The sequence below is a fragment of the Misgurnus anguillicaudatus genome, chromosome 17, assembly GCF_027580225.2.
Source record: "Misgurnus anguillicaudatus chromosome 17, ASM2758022v2, whole genome shotgun sequence".
NCBI classification, from domain to species: domain Eukaryota; kingdom Metazoa; phylum Chordata; class Actinopteri; order Cypriniformes; family Cobitidae; genus Misgurnus; species Misgurnus anguillicaudatus.
In genome coordinates this window covers 41,725,004-41,741,359 of record NC_073353.2, presented here as the reverse complement: position 1 = coordinate 41,741,359, position 16,356 = coordinate 41,725,004, and the positions used below count along the sequence as shown (strand labels likewise).

General features: G+C 38.2%; 2 protein-coding genes across 4 annotated transcripts in view; one reads left to right on the top strand and one right to left on the bottom strand.

Moving 5' to 3' along the window:
• Nucleotides 1–321: 321 nt before the first annotated feature.
• Nucleotides 322–14,406, bottom strand: LOC129452347 (coiled-coil domain-containing protein 89). Its single transcript, XM_055216140.2, has 7 exons — nucleotides 14,025–14,406; nucleotides 4,095–4,567; nucleotides 3,884–4,014; nucleotides 3,475–3,611; nucleotides 3,300–3,376; nucleotides 881–980; nucleotides 322–787 (listed from the first exon to the last, which is right to left on the bottom strand). The coding sequence occupies exons 1-7, from the start codon at nucleotides 14,082–14,084 to the stop codon at nucleotides 701–703; spliced, it is 1,065 nt and encodes a 354-aa protein (XP_055072115.2). The 5' UTR covers nucleotides 14,085–14,406; the 3' UTR covers nucleotides 322–700.
• An 836-nt stretch (nucleotides 14,407–15,242) lies between these two features.
• lrp2a (low density lipoprotein receptor-related protein 2a) overlaps nucleotides 15,243–16,356 on the top strand; it is a 121,605-nt gene continuing 120,491 nt past the window's right edge. Inside the window, exon 1 of one of the 3 annotated variants that reach the window (XM_073854777.1) lies at nucleotides 15,243–15,435. In XM_073854777.1, the coding sequence (XP_073710878.1) occupies nucleotides 15,378–15,435 (58 nt within the window). In that variant the 5' untranslated portion in view covers nucleotides 15,243–15,377. The remainder of the gene's footprint in view (nucleotides 15,436–16,356) is intronic. The other 2 variants (XM_073854779.1, XM_055214577.2) reach the window with 2 other exon arrangements.

The window sequence follows — 16,356 nt, the reverse complement described above, 5'->3', positions numbered from 1 at the left end:
ACCAGACGACCACCATACAATTATGCTAACTATCAGCCCACATATTAGTTCAAGAATGACACAAAAATTACTAGCGACGCTAAAACTCCAGAACTACAACGTACAAAGGGCATGTCAAAATGTCAACTTTATGAAAATACTGCTACATTTTACTGTATGCCTAAGCTTGTTCATTTGTAAAAATGCATGTGGAGTTTAGCACTATAGACGCAAAGCTCTACTGTTTGTATGAAAGAGTGTTAATAAAAGCAATAATGGATCTATTTGTTAAAGTGCTGGTGTAGAAATTGAAACCAAAGTCATAATTATAATCCTAAAAAGTGCTATATGGCTCGAGAGCTTTTACTATCACAGTTGAATCTGGTTTTATCTACATACACAACAGTCTAATTTATTGCATATACAGATCACCAAAGCACAGTGAAATACATAAATGCACATTTTTAATTTCGAAGACTTAGTTTAGCTACACATTTGAATATTTAAGAAATTCTATGCGAAGAAAATCTTTTTGGCTACAAAAGAATTTGCTAAAGTTGCACTGCCCCCTACTGAAGGAAGACGTTTAAGAAAACTCTCACCTCATCCTGCTCTTCTGTATGTGTATGTATGTGTGATCATGGGTTGTGGAGCGTCTCAGGCCCTCTTTAATGACTTTAATGACAGCAGACAAACACGTGAAATGACAGGAATGGCGGGTTCAGAGGGCCATATGACGCAGTTTGCTGTTTAACTCCTTCTCCTTGTCAAGAAGTTCAATGCTGTATTTTTTATAAGCCTCAAACTCCTAAAAATTTGATGGTGTAAAACATTAAGATGCTATTAAGATTTGTCCAATAGACATACAGGGTATTTTAGATCCCGCATAAAATTACCAGACCTTCTTCAGCTCACTGCACGTAACTTCTGCCCTCTCTAGGGCGTTCTGTAGTTCCTGCACTTTTAACTCGCTGTTTACGGCCGCTGCTTCCTTTTCGAACCTAAAAAAAAATCATGTTTTAATACAAACTAAATACTGACTGCACAACCTGACGGTCAATGGAAACTAAAGTGACAGAGATCCTTCCTGATTATCTTACACTCTTATAAATTAAGGTGTTTAACTCTTTCCCCGACAGCATTTTTCATGATTTTCACAAAGTTTAATGCCTTCCAGAAAAAAATCTTAAAATATATAAACATACAATATATCAAATGAAAGAACATACCCTCTGCTTTCAAAAAAAAAAAAGTTTTATTTTTCCTTCTCCCTTTATCACCTCACAAATATGGGTAGGTTTCTTTAAAAACACAAAATTTTGAGCAAAAAGCTGAGATGATTCCATTTTTGTGAAGGACTTTTGATAGAGATCAGTTTCAGAGCCATCCTCAAAACTTACACGGACATACAGCTGATTGCCTTATGGTTTTATAAGTTGCGGAAGAGGCTGGTGGATAATAGCGGTATTGCGGAAAACCAGAAATACTCGTCATTGGAAGAGAAGCGTTTTCTCTTAACTGACGAGTTAACTCGTCAATGGCGGGAAAAAAGTTTAAAAGGTTATATAGACAAAAAGCACCATAAAAGTATTGTTACAGTGCTTCAAGTGTGCTGTACTCAACTATAATTTTAAAGCGATAAAGCTAATGCTACTTACATGTAAATGACTTACAGTTTAGTTGTTACCTATACAAATAAAATATTTTATAAAACTTGGGCTGCCTCCGAAACCGTCTACTTCCAAACTTTATAGTAGGTTAAAAGCTGTAGGTGAGGCGAGTAGTATATCCGAAATTCATAGTATTCGAAAAACAGCAGGCAAAAAGTACCTGGATGACCAACTACTTTCAGCAAGATCCCAAAGTGTTCATCCCATAATCCCCCAGGAGAGGAGTTATCCAATAAAGAAGAAGACAGAGGGGCGTTGTTTTATAAAAAAATGCTCGAAAGCGTAAACGTGACTCTATTCAAATGCAAATACATAACAGCTATCCCTTGTGTTTAAATTGCGCTAGTTTAACATCATTCCAGTTAGCGACTAACTTGTTGTTATGATGACGTATGTCACGTGATGTTCCAACATGGCTGGATGTACCCATATGGCATAACAGTTTTTTTCAGTTTCAAAGAACTATAAACAATCCCAAACGAGGCATAAGCGTCTTATCTAGCGAAACGATTGTCATTTTTGACAAGAAAAATAAAAAATATGCTCTTTTAAACCACAACTTTTCGTCTAGGTCCGGTCCAGCGCGACCTAAAGTAAATGTGTAGTGACGTAGGGAGGTCACGTGTTACATATATAAAACGCACATTTGCGGACCATTGTAAACAATAAACTGACACAAAGACATTAATTAGTATCAGTTGACATACAACAACGTAGAAACGGTCCTCTTTCAACACACTTGTAAACACTGGTGCGGAGTTTCGCATTCGTCTTCTGTGACCTCTTGACGTCATGACGTATTGCGTGGGGTCACCTGGCGCATCACGACCAGATCTAGACGACAAGTTGTGGTTTAAAAGTGCATATTTGTCATTTTTCTTGTCAAAAATTACAATCGTTTCGCTAGATAAGACCCGTATGCCTCGCCTGGGATCGCCCACAGTCATTTGAAACTCCGTTGAAAAAAACCGTTAAGTGTTGAGTTAAGTGTTAATTGTTGGTGTCTATTAAAGTCCATTAAAATGAGAAAAATCCTGCGATGTTTTCCTCAAAAAACACAACTTCTTCTCGACTGAACAAAGAAAGACATCAACATTTTGGATGACATGGTGGCGAGCAAATTATCTGGATTCCTCTTTCTAGAAAATGGACTATTCCTTTAATGTTACAAAACTAAAAATTGAAAAGGTTTAAATAAAACATTTTTTAACTTCAAAAATATACTTTATAAAATGAACTTGAAAATATATGAAAATATATTTTGGCCAAGAATAAATTTTTTGCCATATGGGTTGTAATTACTTGAAAAACATTTTAAATATAATGTTGTTGATACAGTATATAAAGGTTGAAACAAAATATATATTTAAAAATATATTTAATTAAGGTTTACTTGTACAACCTACAAAATGTATTTAGCACATATGTTGGGCAAGAGAATTTTTTTTACCCGTATGGTAGTATGTATGTCCGAATTCATTCATACTATCCATATACTATATAGTACCCACTGTTTAATGGTCGATGAGTAGGTACTTCATCTAATTTAGTACATACTGTCACAGTTTGTGATTTCGGATGCAGCCTTGATTCTTTATTATACTTAGTTGTATTTTAAAATGTATGTAAATATAGCTTGAGATGCTGTACCTGCGCTCTGCCTCCAATCTGGCATTTTCAGCTTCCAGCCTCTTTCTCTCCAACTCCTCTATTTCAGCTTGTTTGTCCTGTAACATCATTACAGTAAAATCATAAAACTTTTGATCTGAAAATAATTGATTTATACAGTATATGAAATCTGAGTATATCTCTGTTTTGAACTTACCTGTATAATTTTCCCTCGTTGCACTGAGAGATCAATAAGCTCATCCTTTTCCTCCAGAAGTTTTTCTAGCATCACTTGAGTCTCTGTTTCTCTCATTGCTTCTTTTTCCTGACTTTGTCTGAATTGGAGATCGAGCTCTGTCAGAAATAAATGTGTGTAGTAGTGTTTAAAAATGACTTCTGTATCTGTATCTACACGAAATGACACACAATGTGTTAAACATAACACATAATGTGTTAAATAGTTTAACACAAAACAATGTGTTAAAATTAACACATCCTTTCTTTGAGTGTACTTCTACGTAGAGATTCAAGATCAGAGTCTGAGTCTTATTGTTGCTATAATAATCATTATAATTGTAAAAACTATAGTTAATGATATTGTCTGGTATTTGTAAAGCATTAAATACCTGCACACATTTCTACAGCACTTTTGAGTTGCTTTTGTGTGTCATTTAGTTCATTCTTCAGAGAAGCTTCTTTGATCTGGTGTAGACTGATCAATTCCTTTAGTTTAGTCTGAAAACCTGTGGTTTTCTCCCTGTTGAGATCATAAAGATTAAGACAAAATAGTAATAATAAAATAATCAGAGCTGCAGTCGATAGAGAAATGTTTCTTACTGATATTCTGTTTCTAATCTCTTGTGCTGTTCTGCTAAGTCCTTAAGCTCCTGGGTCAGTTTGAGGATGGTCTCCTCTTTGTCTTGCAGCTCTTTGCTAAAAAGCTTTTCGTTTTCATTCCTGAGTCTCTCGTTTTCTTGCACCAGCTTTGCATTTTGGCTTTTGTATTCATCCTTAAAGTTGATCAGTTCTCGGTGGTTGGCGGCCAGATCCATGAATCTCTGCTCCAGCATTTCGGATTTCTTCCTCTCGTTCTCCAGTTCTTTCTGCACGTTGGTTCTCAGGTTTTCCAGCTCTGTGTTGATCTTATCTAGAGCCTGACAGCGCAGAAGCATCTCATCCGCTCTCTGTTTCAAAATGCAGATCAAAGTAGACTGCTCGTCGATTCTGGATCGCAAAACTTCTGCTTCGGTCTGTTCATCATGTGAAAGGCTTCTGAGTTTTTCCAGGGCTTGGTGGACATCTTCCATATCCTAAAAAAACACAAAAAATACTGAGAACAGGCACTGAACATTTGCGTGTATCATTTTAACCTTCTGAGCATATTTAAGTTTATAAGGCTTCTAATGCTGTATAACCCAAAGGTCAATGGAAACTCAATGTGAAATATCCTTATCTTCTTACAGTCAAGTTGGTTCAGGTTAAAGAGGTTTTGTAACAGATCAATCAGTCCATGGCACCGGAAATGTAAACAAATCAGTAAAACACAGCATTTTTAACAAGGCTGGCTATTCATCACAAAACTGACAGGCAGGGGCTAGTTGACATAAGCTATAGTTAGAATTTAATTATTTTCTAGGTTGCTCTCCAGGCACTGCTCATTCGCTCAGCAATTGTTTAGATTTGTAAAATTTATTTTCTTATTTATTTTTTAGCTTTTGTTAATTTAAACTTTGGGTATATGCGATATTGGTACGGTCAATAACGAACTAGTGATGCAATAATGAACTAGACAAATACAGTTTACTAGCCCTATAGGGATAATGTCACCAACTGTGCAATATTTTAAAACATACTTTCATTCAAAAGTAGCTACTCACACACCCTAGAACTGAAGTGCCACGCCCTTTCTTTCAAACTCCGCCCTCCAAAGAAGCGGTGCCGCAAGAACCGACAGGCAGATGACATCAATGTACCGCGAGAGGACTTCACGAATAATACTTATTCAACAGGCGGATGACGTAAAGTTACGGCAAGAGCGAGTCTAATTTTGAATCACTCTTGTGGTACTTTTAATTCAATTTTTCAATTCAATTTTATTTATATAGCGCTTTTCACAATGCTCAATTGTTTCAAAGCAGCTTTACATTAATAGAAGCAGTAAAAGCACAGAAAAATGACAGATAGCACAACATAATACACAATAGCATAAGCTGTCAAATTTGTTGAGGCTATGACTCGACATTATGAACGAGCGTATTACTAATGTAACGTCTAGGAGAAGAAGCTAAATTAAGCCTAAGCAGGCTACCTCCCCGGGGTAAAAAACCCCCTAGGAGAAAAAAACAAAAACCCCGGGTTGTTGAGCCGAGGAAAAAAATAAAAAGTCCTAGGAGGGAAAAACCCTTGGGAGATATATATGTATATAAACACATATAAACGGATAAGGAGATTAAGCGGGGATTAAGCGGGGTTTAAGCGGGTTCTGCCGGTGGTCGTTGGTCAGGCATCCGCTGGGCATCACAGTGATGGACGACCAGTAGATCAGAGGTGAGTCGACTTTCACATCTACCGGAACTGGGTCTGTTTGTCCCATTGTCCTCAGGGTCGAGGACAGGACAGGGAGAGAAAAACAAAATCATATTAGCGTAGGGGCCGTTCACATGTAATGCAAGTGTCACACAGTGATGTGGTTAATCAGCTTAGTTTCAGACAGACTAACTATTGCGGCATAATTATATTATCCACAGTTGAGGATTTTGCAAATTGGGGGCCCACTGCGACGGTATATATGGTAACTAAGGGTCACCTTCTGATTTTTAAGAGAAAGAGAAAATGAAACCTGTCGACCCGTTTGACTAAGGCCTGTAACCCCACTGTCGTCGTTAATGCAGGTTCAGTGGCAAACGGGTCTATATTGCATGCTATTTGTTCGGTACAAATAACTATTTCGAGTTAAGTACTTTTACTAGACAAATTATGCGAATGCTTTGTTGAAGAGAAAAGTTTTAAGTCTAGATTTAAAATTATCGACTGTGTCTGATTCTCGGACATCGGTTGGTAAATCATTCCAGAGCTTAGGGGCTAAGTAGGAAAATGACCTTCCACTTTTAGACACTTTTGATAGTCTAGGGACAATCAAGAGACCAGAATTTTGTGACCGTAGTGTGCGTGATGGATTGTATTCTGATAGTAATTCTCTAAGGTATGAGGGTGCTAGGCCATTTAAAGCTTTGTAGGTGAGTAGTGATATTTTAAATTGTATGCGGTATTTAACTGGTAGCCAGTGTAAAGATGCCAGAATTGGGCTTATGTGGTCGTACTTTTTAGATCGAGTAAGTACCCTTGCGGAAGCGTTTTGAACTAGCTGAAGCTTGTTTACTTGATTTGCATGGCATCCCCCGAGTAGCGAGTTACAATAGTCTATTCTAGAGGTCATAAAAGCATGGATAAGCTTCTCTGCGTCAGATGTAGACAGTATATGGCGTATTTTCGAGATATTTCTAAGGTGGAAGAAAGCTGTACGGCAGACGTTGGCGATATGACTATCGAAGGATAAGTTGCTGTCGAACATCACACCTAAGTTCCTTACCGTGGAAGATGGCACCACAGTGCAGCCATCTATGTGCAACGTGTAATCTGACATATTATGTTTGTAGCGATTCGGTTCAATAATAAGTATCTCTGTCTTATTGGAGTTCAGCTTAAGAAAGTTATGTGCCATCCAGTCACTAACATCGCTAAGGCAGTCTGTTAGCTTAGAAAACGTGTGTGTTTCGCTGGGATGTGAGGAGATGTAAAGCTGGGTATCATCCGCATAGCAGTGAAAACTTATGTTATGTTTCCTGATAATGTCTCCTAGAGGTAACATGTATAACGAGATCAGGATAGGACCTAAAACCGATCCCTGCGGAACACCGTATTTAACCAGGGAGTGATATGACTCTTCCTCGTTTACATAAACAAAGTGATAGCGATTGGTTAGATACGACCTAAACCATGCTAGCGCCTGACCACTGATACCAACATAGTTTTCTAGTCTATTGAGTAAGATTGTATGATCTATTGTGTCAAAGGCTGCACTAAGGTCTAATAATATAAGAATTGAGATTTCACCACGATCGGATGTTAATAGGAGGTCATTTGTAACTCTAAGCAACGCTGTCTCTGTGCTATGGTGGGGCCTGAATCCTGATTGGAACTTTTCATATGTACTATTATTTGTCAAAAATGTGCGTAACTGGCTTGCCACTACCTTTTCTAATATTTTCGAAAGAAAAGGGAGATTTGAGATTGGTCTAAAGTTATTAAGCTCTCCCTGATCAAGCTGTGGTTTTTTAATCAGCGGTTAGTGCTGGGCGATTTGGCCTAAAAATAAAATCTCCGATTTTATTTTTTTTAATTCGACTTCCGATTTTTTCCGATTCCCCCCCCACTTATTAAGAAAAGCAATAAGTACAAATGGCAGACAACTTAAAGCAAATTTTGCTTTTATTTAATCAAAAGCAAGACAAATGTAACCCCAATTTATGAGATGAATAATAAATAAATAAACACCCTCTTGGAATCAAAGTCCCAGCTGTGTTTTACGTGTGCTATGATGTTGTTGATGTTGCTATAATAATGCTACGGAAGCCCCGGGCAGCCAAAAATGCGCCATTACAAAAAAATCAAATTACTTATTTTTTAAATCGCCCACAACAAAAAATTCGAATTAATTCATTAAATCGATTTTTCGCCCAGGCCTATCAGCGGTTTAATAACTGCTAGTTTGAAAGATGTTGGAACGTATCCTATTTCTAGCGATGAGTTAAAGATATTTAGAACCGGGGTTGACACTACAGGAAATACCTCTTTAAGTAGTTTTGTGGGAACGGGGTCTAATATACAGGACGATGATTTGGATGACGTTACTAGTTTAGAGAGCTCTTCTATTGTAGTAGGTTTAAATGAATCAAGATGTTCGTGTGGTAGTCTAGTGTTAAGTGAACTAACGGGTAGAGTGGTGGCTGCCTGTGTAGCTACGATGTTTTCCCTTATAGCCGTAATTTTGTTAGAAAAGAAGTTCATGAAGTCGTTACTATTGTGTTGGAGTTTACTATTGGTTTCTGTTTGTTCTTTGTTTCTAGTCAGTTTTGCAACGGTGCTAAAGAGGAAACGAGGGTTATTATGATTCTCATTTATAAGCTTGCTAAGATAGGTAGATCTGGCGGTTTTAATAGCCTGTCTGTAGTGTTTAACACTATCTTTCCATGCTGCACGCCATACTTCTAATTTTGTGCTTCTATAATTTCTTTCCATTTTCCTAGTTGCCTTTTTAAGAGCTGCGGTGTGATGATCATACCATGGAGCTGGCGGCTTTTCTTTGATTCTCTTTTTTCGAATGGGAGCAACGGCATCCAATGTGTTAGAACAGACATTGTTTAGGTTTTCTATTACAATATCTAGATCATCACAGTTATCTGCATGTTTAATTTGGGACAGGTCTGGAAGAGTGCTAATAAAGCTATCTTTAGTGGTGGAAATTATTGTTCTGGCTAATCTGTAGCATGTTGTGGATTGAGTGATCCTATCTAGAAGTACAGTGTATGACACAAGGTAATGGTCAGAAACTGCATCACTCTGAGGTGATATTTTGATGTCATTAATATTAAGCCCGAGTGACAGAATTAAATCTAATGTGTGCTTACGAGTATGCGTTGGCCCTGTCACGTTTTGTCTAATATTGAGAGAATTTAGAACATCCATAAACGCACGTCCTAATGCATCTTTATGGTTATCCACATGAATATTAAAATCACCAACGATAAGAGCTTTATCTACAGTGACTACAAGCTCAGACAGAAAATCTGCTATTTCTTTAAGGAAATCTGCATGGTGGCCCGGAGGTCTATAGATTGTAGCTAAGGCAAAAGAGAGCTGTTTGTGGTTACGATCAGTTATTTCCATATTTAACAACATTAGTTCAAATGATTTAAATTTTAGTTCAGATTTTTGGTTTACTTTAAAAATTTTGTTGTATATTGTAGCTACACCACCCCCTCTCCCCTTTAACCTAGGTTCGTGTTTATAATAATAGTCTTGTGGGGTGGATTCGTTTAAACTAATGTAGTCGTCTGCTTTAAGCCAGGTTTCTGTTAAACAGAGTGCATCTAAGTTTTGGTCTGTAATTATTTCATTAACAATAGGTTCTTTATTGGTAAGCGATCTAATGTTAAGAAGGCCGAATTTTAACATTCGAGGTTAATCTTGTAATGTATTGTTTTCTAATTTTATGTTGGTCAAATTTGTACGTGATGTGGCAAGCGGTGCTCTGTATTTGCTTGTTCGGGGAACAGATACAGTTGAAATGTGTTGATATTCTGGTAAGATCGACTCGAAGTTCTGGGATATATGTGATCTAGACATATCATGCCAGCTAACAGACGGACAGTTAAGCTGATCCGTCTGTTTCCTGACCTGGGCCCTGGATAGTCATACTATATCAGAATTAAGAATATTAATCAGATTTCTGGTGAGTATAGCACTTCCTTCTGATGTCGGATGAAGGCCATCTCGGGTTAGGAGAAATGGTCTACCCCAGAAATGCTTCCAATTGTCTATAAACCCTACATTATGCTGAGGGCACCACTTTGACATCCAGCCATTGAGAGACACTAATCTACTATGTGTTTCATCTCCCCGGTAGGCGGGGAGGGGACCAGAGCATATTACATTGTCTGACATTGTTTTTGCAATTTCACACATCTCCTTAATATTATCTTTGGTGATTTCCGACTGTCGGAGTCTGGTGTCATTTGTTCCGGCGTGAATAACAATCTTAGAAAACTTCCGTTTAGCATTAGCCAGCACTTTAAGTTTGGATCTAATGTCAGACGTTCTGGCTCCCGGTATACAGTCGACTATGGTGTTTGGTGCCTCAATGTTAGTGTTCCTGAGTATGGAATCTCCAATGACCAGGGCACTTTTAACAGGTGTTTCAGCTAGTGTATTCCTTAGGGGATCGAATCTGTTAGAAAGTACCGTAACGTTATGGGTCTTAGATGGACGCCGTATATGACTATGCCGCCTGACAGTCACCCAGTTAGACCGCCGACTTGACTCTGATGTCGGAACTGAGCCATGTGTATTATGATAAACACTATGCGCGCTCGATACAGTATTTATAATGTTTACATTAGCATCTGATGTCGGAACACTATGTGCGCTCGATACATTGTTTGTAATGTTTACATTAGCATCTGATGTCGGAACCGAGCCATTAGTCTTTTCGCTCGATACAGTATTTACAACAGTAACATTAGCGGTTTTGCTATCCTCAACTAGCGTTCGGATGCGCGATTCTAGTTCAGCAACCTTCTCAGTTAATCTTAATACTTCAATACACTTAGTGCATGTAAACCCATCTATGCTAACGGCAGAAGCTAAACTATACATGTAGCAAGTAGTACATGTTACAATAACAAGCGGAGTCTTACCGCTTTCATGCTGGGCGATGGCGTCTTTGTTTACCCGAACGCGCTCCGCGGAGCTGCATCGCGTTGGGGGTTTGGTTGTGGTACGCCTCAGTCGCCTGCGAACGTCTGGGTCCAGGGTGATGTTGGGCATGCTGAATCTGCGAAGGCCGGGCAGCGGCTCCTCCACAGCTTCCCGATCGCTTTCATGTTGGGCAATGGCGTCTCCGTTCACTCGCTTACGGTCCGTAAAGCTGCATCGCGTGGAGCACTCGTTTGTCGCATTCCTCGGTCGCTTGTGGACGTCCGGAGACATGGTGAAGTGGGCGCTGTAGCTCGCGTTGGATCTGCTCAAACCGATCAACTCCTTCGCAGCTTCCCGCTCAGGCGAGGACAGGTCAGAAAAGCATATATCAGATGAATCCGCCATTAGATCGGAAAATGCTAGCTTCAGTCGGCAGCGTTTGTTGAAGCTAGCGGGCTATATGCTAACACTGTGGGTGTTTATTAGTGATAAATAGTTTCACGTGGTAGTACTGCTCAATAATCCTCACGGTAAAGTATTCCTAGGTAAAACTTAATATATAAATAGGAATAAGATAGTAAAAAAGGCTTTTAGATGAAGAACTCGACGGAGCTCCGATGCACGATCTGTTCAGCGTGAAACACATCACACGTGTCAGTTCTTGCTGCGCCTCATGAAGTTGAACAAGCCTTCTCCCGGTACTGTGATCTCATCCGCCTGTCGGTTTTTGGAGTGCAACATGAAGTCGAACACACCATAAAAAAAAAAAATCCATAGACTATAAAAAAAGATGGGCGTAGTATCCATGACGTCACCCATTGGTTTCTGAAGATCGTTTTTGAACTCAATAGTAGTCGATTGCTAAGCGAATGAGCATTGCCTGGAGAGCAACCAAGAAAAATATTTAAATTTTACCTATAGCATTACTATATGCTATATGACATCCGAAAATGGTAAAGAGGTGGGACGTGGGTGAAGCTGAGGTGGCTGGCTGCTGAAACCACGCCCATCTAGCTCGACTCTAGTGACAGCAGTGGTTGTTTAACAGTCACTCAAGTGGCCACGCCCTTAATTATGCAGAACTTTAAAGCTTAATTTAATTTAAACGGATGAGTTACAAAACAATTAACTCCACTTACAGTTGTCACAAAGGGCAAAACTAGCTATACAGAGCAAAAACTATTTTTTTACCATGCTGTAAACACATTATTTTCTGCTGTAAAGATGGGCATTTTAAAGGTCACGTTCTTTCTGATCCCATTTTTTTAAACCCTAGTAAGTGTGTAATGTTGCTATAATAGCATAAATACCTGTAAAATGATAAAACTCAAAGTTCACTGCCAGGCGATATTTTTTCTTTAACAGAATCGCCTTTCAAATCCTACAGCGAACGGTCCGTTTGGACTACAGCCCTCTACTTCCTGCTTTAATGACGTCAGTAGAACAGTTTTTTACCAAACTCCGCCCACAGGAATACGTCAGTCGCAAACTAAGCTAAAGGCAAGCTAAGCTGCTATCGAATCACAACACACTAAACAAACTACACAAACAGAACTCGATATGTATTTCTGAAGGAGGGACTTCACAGAACAAGGAAGACATCAGCCCTTGAGGACAGTGTACAGATAAGTAAATTGTGTGAAAAATACCGCGTTTTTTACCCATGAAACATGAACACACGTTATATTGCGCACTGTAAACACAATCAAAGCTTCAAAAACACAGAAAGAACAGGGCCTTTTACATAAGTGTCTATGGGAATTGACTCCCTTTTGAAGCCTGCAGTTTAAACAACCCATTCTCACCCCATGGCGTCAATATTTGACGCACTTGACCATGCGTCAATATGTGACGCGGAGGGTTACCTTTCGCGTCATTTTTTGACGAACTGGGGACTTCAATACTATTACGTCCGTTGCATTCTCTTTCATATTTTCTTGACATTTTCTAGTCGGTTTATGTTTAGATTTACATAATGACATCCCTACCCAAACCTAACTCTAACCCCAACGCCAGGTGACAACTGTTTAATTTCGCGTAATCTAACCCTAAACCGACGCGAAAATGGTAAGAAAATAGGAAAGAGAATGCAACGGACGTAATAGTATTGAAGTCCCCAGGTCGTCAAAAAATGACGCGAAAGGTAACCCTCCGCGTCACATATTGACGCCATGGGGTGAGAATGGGTGAGTTTAAATCACTTCGGGAGGTTGCCCCTCGGGGAAAAGAAATTAAAAAAGTAAACAGAAAACTTGTTTGTCAGACTTTAGACTGACTGTGTATAAATACTTTGACGTTAGTTGGCAAAAATCAACGATAGCTAATAGCACGTTCCTGCAACGAACTGACGCAGATTTCCTGCCATAAGTAGAATTTGATTGACAGACCGAGAGCGCCTCGAAGCGGCCCGTAGCCTCATTTGTTTACGGTTTACAGAAGATAGTGCTGTTGTAACAGGTGAAGTGCAGGACATTTATTGGCCAACATCTTTCTGCTAAAATTACGTTTTTTTGTTTTATGAAACAAGTAAATCACTGGGGTCGCCAGGTAATGCATCACTCTTCGACATATTTAAAGATTTCCTGTAAGTTTCTGTCATTATAACTTTTTTTTATAATCAAGTCGAGAAGGATTGTCACGTGATTTTATACAATTAATCAACTGAAGTGGGCTCTCTGCATATAGCTTATGTTTGTAACTTTTTCTTCTTTCTTTTCTTCTTAATTTTTTATTAATTTTAAAAGTTTGCTGTTTACATTTTCTTAGAAGTCTGTAAGCTATCTAAAGAAGGTTTATTTACTGTAGTGCTACATGTGTTTAACGGAGTAATAATATTGCCTGTGCAAATTACTTTTTAGTGAAGATAAGTATCTATCTATACAAAATCACAGACTATAGGCTAATGACTATAAATATTCATGATCAAACGTGCAACTATCTTCCCTTTATTGGTTTTAAAGCTCACAGCTGAAAGTAGGTCAAATTAAAATGAAGTAAAAATCCAAATAAAACAAAAAAAATAGCCATAACTTGATGAATTTATAGATATTTTACCTCAAGCTTTGCAAAGAGATGCATTAATGCCCATTATAAATGAGCTGCACCACCAGTTGCTTTGTTATTGTCTGCGCATGATGTGTTTCAAACCACGACCTCATTACAAATACAAAATTAAACCTCTGTGACAGAAGTGTTAATAAAACATGACATGCTTGCAAACAAACATCAGCAACATCTAACAGTTACTGACATATGCGTTAACAGTTTAATAATAAATACTCTCCAACATACCTGTTTAGTGTCTTTGATCATCGTTTTAAGGTCTATAGGATTTTTCTGAGGAGGTGTCATGTTGAAAAAATCTCCAAATGCTATTGTTGACGAAAATTTACGTTTTGTTCACAAAGGCGTCTCTACCGCAATGAGCCGCAGTGATCCAACGGCTTGCAGCTATACAAAGTTTCGGCGGTTGCCCATAGCAACAGTGAATTCAGTTGCGATCATTCGCGTATATTTCAGATATTTCGCATTCGTTTTTCTATAATCATCATTTAAGCACTGTTTTAAAATTCGCCTAAGACGTGAAATACATCGATACATCGAGCCTATGTGTTTTTGTTGTGTTTTTCTCAGGCTACTGTCTGTGAGAAGGTGGTACTCCGTTCATTACCACTAGATGGCAGCACTGACCTATTACATTACTGCGCAGTTCTACCGCAAACAGTAAAGGCGCAATTACAATTCGTTGAAAAGCAAATTGCAAACAAACAAAAATGTATTTTTGCACATAAACGACTTTTAGGCTATAGCCTATATATTTTTTTGCTTGTTCAGCTTTGACGCAAAAGAATCACTTATTAGCAAAGCATGAAATCTGTGACTATGAATGAGTGACTCTCAATTGAAACCCACTGACCTTGAGTAACGCGTTAAAATCCGTGATCGGCCTTATTTGACTTTCGTCTACAATAGATTGACCTTTATTCAGATGTATAGGCCTATTGAAAACTTGAACTTGCGCTCTGCTGGAGAAGCAGTGTGGGGTTTGTGTTATATTGTAATTAATTTAAATAATGTATCACGTTGTGGATTTTTAGCAACTGCTTTACAAAACTTTCATTATTATCATTAAATCGTTAATTTAGTGTGAAGTTTTAGCATATTAGAAGAACAAATAAAGTGAAATGGTTTCTTCTAATTAATTCAAGTAAATTTGATTTGTTTAAATCCAACAGCAATAAAATAACTAATGTGACTAAAATGTACCAACATTATAGAAAAACACAAAATATCTAAAAAAAAAAAAGTTTCCATTGACCAAGACATCAAAAGATTTTAACAAACCAGTTCATGTTAAGCAGCAACAGGTGTCCCCGTAAATAAATAAACTTGATAATAATATTAACATGCGTTTTGTTAATGTTTCCTATATTGTGAGTTGTGCAATCATGTAAGCTTCGAACTCAACAGGTTTGGGAGCCAGTTAAGGATTTGTGGGTCGGATCTGAGGGGGTAGCGTCATGTCTAAGCTTTTAGTGTACGCCCTTTTTCATCAGCCTGGGACAAGTGAGTAAGAGCCACTTCACTGCATCTTAGTCCCAAGAGCTTCATCTGCCCGGCCGCAAGCCGGGACCGTGCGTCACAATGCACCTACAACTACTCTTCATTATAACTTTATGTGCTCTCCATTGCGATTGTCAAGGTACGTTTTTTTCTTATTTTTTTTATGCTAAAGAGAGACCAATAAAGAGAGACCTTCACTAACAATAGAAATAACATGCAAGATGCTATATAATATCACAATTGTGTACTTTAGAGAAATCTACACAAGCGTAACATTCGCGGAAGATGTAGCCTAAAATTAGATGTTTGTGTAAAGTCGATTGGTTTATTCCTCCCCTAACCGCAAGTGTATAACGGTACACTTGCGGCTTTGTTATTTATGTAGGCTAGCTTAGAATTAAACGATTCTGAAACTTGAAGAAACTGGGAATTAATTAAAATAAACAATTCATCATTAACATGATTTAAAATTAATAAATAATGAACATGCTTATAGGCCGTCTACTCTTTAAAAAAAAATTATTGAAAGAAATATTGACGCGAAACGCGTGCCGATGATCATCGATCTCATACGTAACACTGATACGTGTAGTTTTGAACGTTCGGTGTTACTTTGTAACATTTGAAATGTGACGCACAAAGCTTCCCTCTCAGACAGATTTGAGGTTCTCCCGAGAACTTTTGCCTGGGCTTTGCCGTTGCTAGGTAACAGAGACGAGCATGTGACTTAAAGGCAATCTCTAGACCTCAAGCTACTGGTACTAAGCAAATTCATCACATTTCGAGATTTATTTGTTAAACAATCTAATTAGAGGGGGTGTAGAAATTAAAAGGCACGTTTTTGCCTCAAATTCATTGACAATTTGTCTTCTGCTTCAAAAATGTGGTTGTGTTTCTAGAGCGTCTCATTCAGATTGTAATCTGCTTTCTTTTTGGCCAACACTTAGTATGTAAGCTTCTTATGTGAATCAAGCAACTAATTACTCAGCATCTGCTGCTCACACGACCAGTTTTGCTTATGGTAGAACGGAGCAGGGTATCAGTAACCTATACAGTACTG